Below are 10,221 nucleotides of genomic sequence, written 5' to 3' on the forward strand. Positions count from 1 at the left end.
AGAAAGACATTTATTCTTGAAGGGTGAATTGTATGTATTTTACTTACTTTTACTTACATGGGACTTTCTTTCCCATTTTGACATAATGGCTCAAGTTTAATACAGTTTCCTTAAAGTGAGTTTGCTAATTTTTCTTGCATTTTCTTGGAGATTTTCTTATTGTAGCTGTATGTGTAAAACATAATAAATATGCATAGAATTGGAACAACTGAGGTGATGCAAAATGTCAGTAACCTAGCCAAGTTAGTGTAAGCATACAGACTTGTGGAATGACCTTGAAATAACAGTTTCTGTGACATTGATAAACATTTTAGAATATTTTAGCTTCTTTTTATATTAGATAATTGAGATCACATTAGACATACTGGTGTTGAATTTCTAATGAATTACTCATCCACCTAAATAACTATTCAGTCTCTCTCTTCTCTTTGTGAAGATCCGCTGCTTTTTGGAAACAAGCTGTTTCTTTCTAAGCGATCATCTTCACTTCCATAGTTATTCATAAAATGCCTAATCAATATTAAAAGGACCTTATTTGTTTACTCTCAGCAGTTCTCCTCATTTTACATATTTGTGGAGGAAAGCATGTGTTTGATGCATACTTTTCATAGGTTGAGTAGTATGTGATAAATTTAACAACATGCAGAAGGCATAGAAGAGAATTCCACCCGTTCACACTCATCCCAATAATTGTGCAGTTCAAAACAAATACTTTCATAAGCAGCAAAAAATGGGAAATTTGGGTTCCTGTGGCGCTGTGCCTTGTGTATCCCTTGGGTTTAGTATTCTGGTTGAGCATGCACTCTGTCGTCGTCTTCAGGAGGAGCTCTGGTTTGGATTTCATCCCTTTACCATGTTACCATTTTTGTAATGCTTGTAAAACTAAACAGTTTTGAGACTAACAACTTCCTGTCATATTTGGGTTGAAATCAGACTACAAATTTAACAGTTACTGCAGTGGTCGAACCAGATGCATACGACCACAAAGGCTTTCTTCAGCTAAAACACAAGCTAAAAGGTAGTGTTTTATAGTACAAATAAACTGAAAGCTGTAAATAGCTACAAGTATTCTGACTAAAATTTGATGATGCTGTTAGTGGAAAAAATGATGAAAACTTCAGTGTTAAATGTAAAGTTAATTACATAAAGTTCTTTTCCCCACATATTGTGCTTATCTGTGACATCATAAATATCGATGCAAGTTTGGTCAGATGTGGTTGGTGCTTTTCAGATAAATTGTGTACTTCTCAGCTTTTTCCATATGATCACTGATGGTACAAAAACCTGCATGTTACTTTAAGAATTTTAATTTCAAGGACAGTGTTGTAATTCAGACCTCTTAAACAATTTCTTTGTATCTTTTAAATGTGTTTGCTACTCTAGCTTCATTGGAGAAGAATCTGTTGCAGCTGGAGAGGGCAGCATTTTGACAGATAACCCCACATGGATTATAGACCCTATTGACGGAACTACCAACTTCGTACACAGGTCCACCTTTCTTTTTTTTTAATGTTAGCAACTTCAACTGATTACCTTTTTTCTTTCTCCAGTTCCATGAAAGTAAGGTTTTTTCACTTTTAAATTGCTTTAAAAGAGATACTATGAACTTGTTAATAGTTACAAATTATTATTTGCATTTATTGAGAGCCATTGGGCACTTTTTGTAATTATTTTAGTATTTCTGTAAGTATTATAATAGTCTCACTCCGTAACCAACAGCAGTTGTTCCATGAGAGGCCCATACTATATAGCAGGAGTCAGCAGCCTTTGGCACGGGTGCCAAAGATAGGTGGGCAGATTTTAACAGTAAAGCAACAGGACTCAGAATTAAGAGTTGCAGCATCTTCAGAGAGGCTTTAGTGAGAAGTGATAACAGCTCCAAGTGCTGATTTGTAAGAAATTTCAAATTCGCTGTGATCTAGGAGCCACTACCATGAAAGAAAGCAGAATATCACCAGTGACTGTCTAGTGGTATTTTGCACCGGGGTGAGGACTACACTGGTAGGTACACTACTTCCAGTGTAATGCTGACTGCCTGTTCCTTCTGTCTTTGAAACATGATAGATTTTGGCCCTGATGAGCTTTTCTGAGTGTACTTGATTCCAGTTTTGAAATGACTGCCGCTATGTGCGCCGTGGCTTTAAACAGCTGCTGAATCCTGCTAAATTACATGTTCAGAAAGCTATAAGAAAAGAACCCATTGTGCTGGACTTACAGACTTAGAAGTCTGTATTTTTTGCAGCTAGTAATTAAAGCAAATGTTTTGGAACTGCAAATTTTGAAGAGTAAAAAATAATAATAAAAAAATAATTGGTTGATTGTTAAAAACTTAGACTGAGATGCAGCCCACCGTGTCCTATATACTCCCACTGCCTTCACTCTTCCCTCTGCATTCTTCCTTCTCACCTCAGTATCCGTCTTTCTCATTGCTTTGGTGGAGAAAGTGGAGGTGGGGGGAGAGGTGACTTGCGTCTTTTGATGAGACGATTTTGGCCAGCTTGTTCCTTCTGAGAAAGGTTAGTAGCATAGAGGCTTGCTTGTATTCTTTGGCTGTAAAATGGCAGTCCCTAAGCTCGTAACAGCTGTAACAGGGATGACAGTCCCTAAGCTGTAACAGGCTTAGTTTCAGTGGGTGGAAAAGTTTGTATTTTAAATGGTAATCGGTGTTGTTGGGTCTATTTTCGTAGTAAATTGTGCAAGGAAAACTATATTTCCTATATAGTCCAAGTTTCTTTTTGAAATATACATTACATTTAACTGAACATTGTTCTTATTAAGAGTAGGCGTGGTAATGAAAGAAGCATAGTGTCTCTATAAATTAGTGAAATGTTTTGTTTTGTAGGTTTCCATTTGTGGCAGTTTCAATTGGCTTTGTTGTAAACAAAAAGGTATACTTTTTATTACTTAATATCAATCAAAACCAAATTAATTTCTTGTTGCTAGTTATAACTAAGATCTGTATTTTCACAGTAAATAGGAAGAAAGGGAAAACAACCTCAAGGTATCTTTACTTTTTCTTGCAGATAGAGTTTGGAATTGTGTATAGTTGTATAGAAGACAAGATGTATACTGCCAGAAAAGGAAAAGGTGCATTCTGCAATGGTCAAAAACTTCAAGTATCAGGCCAAGAAGGTAAGCTGAACTGAGTAGCTTATTTCTAGAAATTACATTTATTTTGCAAATGAGGCATCAACAGTTTTAAACCTGGATATATTCCTATTTCTTAGCTCATAGTTTTGTTTTGCAAAGACAGACTTTTTTTGGCCATGGGTTGTTCAGTTTTGAGAAACAGCTTTTATGTTCTCTTTGATGCATATAACGTGCTTGTGATCTTTGCAAAATCAGAACTCAGCAATTGAAGATTTTATTCCCTGTGTGTCTGTGGATTGTGGTTTTTTTGTTTGGTTGGTTTTAATTCCCTGTCTGTCTGTAATCCGTCTGTGATTGTTCTTTAGAGTCTCTGACAAATCTACCAAACAATTCAACTTCTTCCAGGTGTGAACTAGTGGTTTAAATCAGTATCACTCTTGTATACTTACTATCCTATGTAAAGTAAAATCCACACTTAGTGGGACCTTTAAAGATCTGAGGACTGTTCTAATTTTTATAGCAACAGAATTTTATTTACTAATGACATTGATTAATGTATGTGCACAATTGAACCAGATCACGCTTTGTTTGCTGTATTTTATTTTTTCATGCCATTTTCCATGTAAGATTTCTATACATTCAGTATATGTAATATTTATATTAAAATACCTTACTTTTATTCAGTCTTGTAAGAAAGCAATGAAGTAAACCCTGCTAATTACTGTTGTTATATAAGTTGTACTGTTAGAAAGGTGAGGTTTTATTTCTTTTCCAGACATTACAAAATCCCTTTTAGTAACAGAATTGGGATCAAATCGTGATCCAGAGACTATAAAAATAATTCTTTCTAACATGGAAAGGCTCCTCAGTATTCCTATTCATGGGTAAGATACTTCCTACTTTTTATATTTACTGATAGTGTTAATATTGTAAATATGTAAATATGATCATTTTTAGGAAGGATTGGTTGCATTACATTTGACACCTTAAATGTGAAATATGATTTCTGCAGAGAAACTCTAAGTGTGTTTAACTTTTTCAAGCGGGGACATATCTAAGAGAACCCTAACAATCAGTATTGAGAAGCAAAGCATGTTTGGTTTTGTAGGACTAAAAAGTATTTTATTTGCTAGTTAAAAAAATTAAATACCATTTGGTGCCCTTTTTTTTTTTTTCCTTCAGAAACACACAAGGAGTAAAACTGGATAAACAGAGGCTATATTACATTTCTTAGTTTCCTTTCCCTGTAGTAATGAAAATCGTTGTTTTTCAATATATATCAGAAGACAAAAGTAGATGTCCCTTTCCTCTTTCAACACCGCACAATTTTTTTTAATTTGTCCAAGTAGTTGAAATTATCCATAAACTGCTCTTATTTTGGTTACATTCCCTGCTTCCTCTCCTCCAGATAAGCCAAAGCCTACATTTCCACAAACCATTTTATGTCTAAAGGTGGTTTCAGTAGACAGTTTTTTGTTACTCAACCCTACTCATGTTTCTGATCTAAAAGGGGTTGTAGTTTTATGCTGAGATTCTCAGGATTCTTGTTTTGACACTTAACATGTAGATTTTTTTCTACTGTCAAAAAGTCTTCTGGTGTCATTAAAAAATATGTGCTAAATTGTAAGCAGGGAATACATTTTGGGTATGTTGTCAGTTCAACTTTGGTATTTTATTTGTAAACAATTGAGATTGGAGTTTATTTAAGTTGCTTCTTGCAGTAACTTAGCTGTTATCAGTTACAATTTAATGTACATTTTACTGGTAATTGAAATAACTGCAATTATTTGTACGTCACACTTACTAAGTGCAAAAGAAACTGGAATTTGTAGCACAAGGGTTTTGACAGAAGTTATCCAGACCAAATTTATGTTGCGTAATTTATTTTTTGTGATTACTGCTGTTAGGGGGTTTTGCAAGTCAGAGATGCTTACTGAGCATCACCAGAGAAGCTGAAGTAACTGTTTTTTCAATGCCGAGAACAGTGTACACTCTACTTGAATTCTTGTATTCAAAAAGCAAAGTAGAATATCTGTTATCGTTTCATGGGTAGGTATCTTCTGTAATATGTTTTAGGTTAAGAAGTTGTTCAAGATGTGTTTTCGCTCTAAAACAAAATTGTTTAACATAATTCATAAACGTAATTTCTGGAAATTTGCTATATTTGGAGAGCTCTTCAAGCCACTTAAAAATTTGGGAATGAAGTTTTGCTTGTTTCACTGCAGCATTCCATCACATTTTCTCTAGCTCATTTCACTTTGCGTATGATGCTTGTGTGTTCTCTGTGCAGTGTACACAGACATTGTGACTTTCTTCCAAACTGTTCTCAATTAAAAAACCAACTGTGTCTCCTTTAGGATCAGAGCTGTCGGTACAGCAGCTGTGAACATGTGCCTTGTGGCAACAGGTGGAGCTGATGCCTATTATGAAATGGGGATTCACTGCTGGGATATGGCAGGGGCTGGAATCATTATTACTGAAGCAGGTGGAGTACTGCTAGATGTATCAGGTAACTACACGGGCATGCATGATACTCTTTTGTCCTTTTAAATCGCTAATTGGGAGCAAAACATGGCTGAAATGAGAAGGCAAAGAGGTTTTTCAATCCTCTTTCCAAGTTACTACTACTGAACAGAGTTCCCATCCAGTTAATAGACAAAGAGAGAGTCAATTGTATGTTCTTAAGCTACAAGACAACCTTTACTCCCTTGGCTGAGCACCTGGAAGAGTGGAAAAAAAGACAGTAAACATACACTGAAGAGAATTTAAATGTAGCTCGTGAGAGATACCTGTTGTGTTAAATGCGTTTTTATCCAGGGGCAAAACTTGGTCCTAAATAGTAATGTATCATTTACACTTGATTTTTTCAATGCTCATTTTCTTATCAGCTTTTAATTTTCTCCAGATATAAGCTAGTTATTTTGCTTGCTTTGATTTCTAGGTGGACCATTTGATTTGATGTCTCGAAGAATAATTGCAGCAAGTAGTCGAGCTATAGGAGAGAGAATAGCCAAAGCACTTCAGATAATTCCTCTGAAAAGGGATGATGCAACTAACTGAATACCAAAACTACACCTTAAATGTAATTATATAATGTTGTCTCATACTCCCATATGGTAGGTATCCCTTGAACCTGATAAAAACGTAGATAGAGGTAGTCTTTCAATACTGGTGTGACTGCTAAGTAGTGTTTTGAGATTGGACCAACGTTCTAAGTAAGCTTTTACTGTTAAGCATTTTATTTAACATCACAATTACATAAAGATCTATAAAAAGAAGCAAATATATACAGCTAATATTTTCAAGCTTTGTGCTACACTGGAAGGCATAGCAAGAGACTCCTTGATGTATAGATAAATAAAAATCTCTAGTTCCATAAGTGACAAAACAAATTTCACTGTCTTAACACCATGTCATCACATCTGATCCTGAACCCAAAAAGATGAAGGCATTACTGTTTATCCAGTCTTTCTCTATCTCGTTTGTTGTTTTCTTCAGTGTCATCAGTGTATCCATTTCCTTACCTTGTTACAGTTTTTGCGGAGATAGTTCACACATTTCCAAACCTTTTTTAGTTGCCTGTAGTTTTGGCTCCTAATTTAAAGCCTTTATTACTTAGCTGTCATTGTTTTCGTAGTCATCGTTCTACCTTTCTTATGGTAGATAAATACAGTCTCTTCTTTAGCCTCTTATGTGGCCAGTACACTTGCAAATTCATTACAGTTGCAAAAATACTAGTTATTGTGCCAGAAAATACGTGCATCTCCCAGAAAGAAGTTCTGAGCACACCTTCTATCACCAAATGGACTTACTCTAAATTAAGATGAAGTATGATTTGGATTTGATCATTGGAAATGGCTGATAATAGGTCCCCTACCTTATTCTTGGCAGTTATAATTCCTGTTAATTTTGCTTGGGTTTCTCCATGGATGAGAGTGTTTCAAAGTCTAAGGAATCATTAAAATCTGAGAGAGTTTTCAGTAACTCAGCTGACAAAAAAATAAGCTCATAGACTAGATTTTTTACCTCATTTTCTGTGAGTTATGAAAGCAGCGACCAACTAGGATGAGGTTTCCATTGTGTTCTAGAGCGTACAGACACAAAAGAAGATACATGTCTAAACCTAAAGGGTTTATAAGTCTAAGAAATATTAGTAATTTCATTCTTGGTGTCGATTGTTCTAAACTTCGAAAACTAGTTCTTTGAATTTTTGTATTTAAGATTGTTAAAAGTATCAGTGTACTGTTCAAATAATTAATGCACTTTAAAAAAAAGATTTAACTTAGATCAGTTTTTAGGCTGATTTTTCTGTGTCTAAAGTTTCCTAAAGAAAGTTGTCTCATTGGTGGTGTTCCAGTCAAGGCACAGCAATGCTTTGGAAAACCTGACTTTTTGTACTGCTGTCTGACTATTTTTATTTTGGAAAACGGTGTTCTCTGTCTTGAGGTTTCAACAGATGTCTTATTATAAATTTCAGTCTTTTATATCAGTTGATTTGTGCAGATTTTGCAGAAATATTTAATTTGAAGTTGTATCTAATGCCAGATGATTAACGTTAATGAGATCATGCAGCTATTTAAAGGTCTTGTCAAAAAGCCAGACTTACATTAATTTTACTTTTTAAATTCCCATTGACAAGGATAGAAACTTCTTGAGCATTTCACTGTAACTTTATTGCTGTAAATGATGTGGGATCATCATTATTTCTTGAGAAGTATGTTCACTGTACCATTTCTGTGGCTTTTGTTTAACAAATTCTGCATAACTTTTTATAAACTGATTCATTTGTGAAATGGAGACATGTCTGAAAAATACTTGGGAGAACATGTTCGAAATAAATATGCTTTAGCAGCATCGGCTTCAGATGTGCTTCCTTTCTTAACATTCATCAGAGTGCAATGCTGGTTCCCAACAAGCTGGATTTGTGGGCTTCAGACTTTCTCCGAGTTGAACGCTTTCTCTTCTTGGTCTCTGACGTACACAGATGATAAACTGTTGTGCCTTTAGATAAGTGGGATTAGGTATACACCTGCAGTAGGTTTTTTAGACCGAATTTTTAGAGAGATCGTGGTGCATTAATCAGCTCCAACCTCAGAGCTCAAACTTTACGGATTATCTTGCCTGTGATTCGTTTTGGAGGCCCATCAGCTGGTTGAAGCATGTAGCTTTCTCACTGTTTGCTTTCCTAATAATGCTCTTTGAGGAAAAAATTTATATGAATTTCCCATCTTGGACCTCTCACTCTATTTGCATTGGAGACCAGCGTAATTTTTTTTTTTTTACTCTATAAATGACAGCTTTTATCAATTGCTTGCTTTCCTTTTAATTTCAGTCTCCCTTTCAGGGGGATCAGAAATCCCTGTTGTTTGCTACTTTGCTAAGCATTATCTTCTCAGATGACTCTTCATCTAATATGTGGCCACTTATTTAATATGTGAAAGGACACCAAAATGTAATTATTAAGTTTAAAGGCATTTTCTTTTTGGTTCTGTGCTAACCTGCAATTTTGGCAAATTTTTGTAGTAAGTGTTTTTTGTAGTAAACCAGAGAAGTCATGATTGCTGTGTAATCAAAATTCTTTTGAGAGATTATATATGAGAGGTAGTCCCTGAATGTTCAAAACAATAGAATACCTGGTTTTGTTGCTTTGAAAGATGGAGTGATGGAGATAATCATCTTAGATTTTTTTTTTTTAATAATAATTTAAGATAAATTTACATATTCACAAGATAGCTTTTGCTGGGCAATGAGACAATGGGAAAGGAAAACCAATTACCACAGATTGAACAGATAGACTGTCAAATTAAGATCATGAATATTCCTCATGAAGACATCAACAGTCCAGTATACAGGAAGCTTTCTTACATAGCTTTTCAGTGAACAACTCATGACTTCAGCTGGAAAATTCTACTGTGGTTTGAATCTCCACTCTGAGTGAAGAACACTCAAAACTTACAGGTGCAAGAAGGAGAAGGTCAGGCAGACAGATTCGGCAACTGGAGCAAGTGAAAAGTTCCAAGAAATACGACTGGAAATTAAAGGAACATACGGGCAAATTTAACGAGTCCCTTCACCCTTTGAGAATTTGACTGAATCGTCAACATCATCACTATAGTTGCTACAGAGCCTACCGCTATTCTTAACAAAGGCCTTCAGAGTAGGGGTACTGATTTTTAGCCCGAGACTAAAACAATCAGTACTACAAAATAGGCAATGCTGATTTTTAGCACTGGTATGTATGAAAAAGGGGAGGTAGCCTTAGTCTACCATCCTGGCTATCATCCCTGTTCACTAGTCCTCTCCATTTGTTGATTTGCTGATAGTTTGTGATTGTTTTCTATGACAACCTGCAAAGCTTTGCTCCTTCTTCAAAGCAGCGTGTTCCAGTAGATTCAGTCCTTCAGAGCTTTTCCCAGCATGAAATATTGCCAAAGACAAAGTTATAAAAGGCTTTAGGCTCTCGTCCAGCCCTGTTAAGCAGCCCTGCAGGAAATGCTTCCCCTTGCCCCACCAATGAAATATGGACTATTCCTCATAATATCTGTGACACAAAGCTATGGTTTTAATTCTGCAGTCTAATGCCTAGGTGTGAACTAGACATTCTGACTAGATATAAAATGTCAACCTGTGACCTCAGTGTGAAGCAATCTAAATAAGGGAGATCTCTTTCTTTTCCTGAGCTGCTTCCCATCCTCTCAAAACCAGCTGCTAATTCAGCTCTATTCACTACCTGTGAGTGAAGTAATTGCTTCACAAGTCTGATCCTGTTGCTAAAGTGCTGACAGGCAACTTTCCAACAGTAGACTAGTTTTGGATCTGCAGCAGTTGGCATGGCTTCCTTTGTTTGCACAAACTCTAGACAACAGAAGGACGTTGTCAGTGATGTGACACCTCAAGAGTCTCTGCCGGAGCCAGTCAGCCAGATCTCCCGGACAGCATAATCCATTCGATCTCTGGATTACGGCTTGTCCTGCACCAAAAGTGACAGTGAATGTAGTCTGTCACATCATTCTTCAGTTTGTACAGTCTTCACACAAAGATCTGCGGCTTCCCAAAGATCAGGAACTTCTGAAATGTCCTCTGTGCCCACTATCCGCTGCCTGCCTGCTATAACAACAGGGCAAGCAAAAT

At 36.0% G+C, this 10,221-nt stretch overlaps 1 protein-coding gene across 1 annotated transcript in view; it reads left to right on the top strand.

Annotated features, from left to right (window-relative positions):
* IMPA1 (inositol(myo)-1(or 4)-monophosphatase 1) overlaps positions 1 to 7,950 on the top strand; it is a 10,101-nt gene extending 2,151 nt beyond the window's left edge. Inside the window, exons 3-8 of the mRNA XM_009334996.1 lie at positions 1,384 to 1,488; positions 2,843 to 2,888; positions 3,024 to 3,132; positions 3,866 to 3,974; positions 5,448 to 5,599; positions 6,032 to 7,950. Coding sequence (XP_009333271.1) covers positions 1,384 to 1,488; positions 2,843 to 2,888; positions 3,024 to 3,132; positions 3,866 to 3,974; positions 5,448 to 5,599; positions 6,032 to 6,150 — 640 coding nt within the window. The 3' untranslated portion in view covers positions 6,151 to 7,950. The remainder of the gene's footprint in view (positions 1 to 1,383; positions 1,489 to 2,842; positions 2,889 to 3,023; positions 3,133 to 3,865; positions 3,975 to 5,447; positions 5,600 to 6,031) is intronic.
* Positions 7,951 to 10,221: the final 2,271 nt, after the last annotated feature.

This window comes from Pygoscelis adeliae, unplaced genomic scaffold (assembly GCF_000699105.1).
Source record: "Pygoscelis adeliae isolate BGI_AS28 unplaced genomic scaffold, ASM69910v1 Scaffold101, whole genome shotgun sequence".
Classification (NCBI taxonomy): domain Eukaryota; kingdom Metazoa; phylum Chordata; class Aves; order Sphenisciformes; family Spheniscidae; genus Pygoscelis; species Pygoscelis adeliae.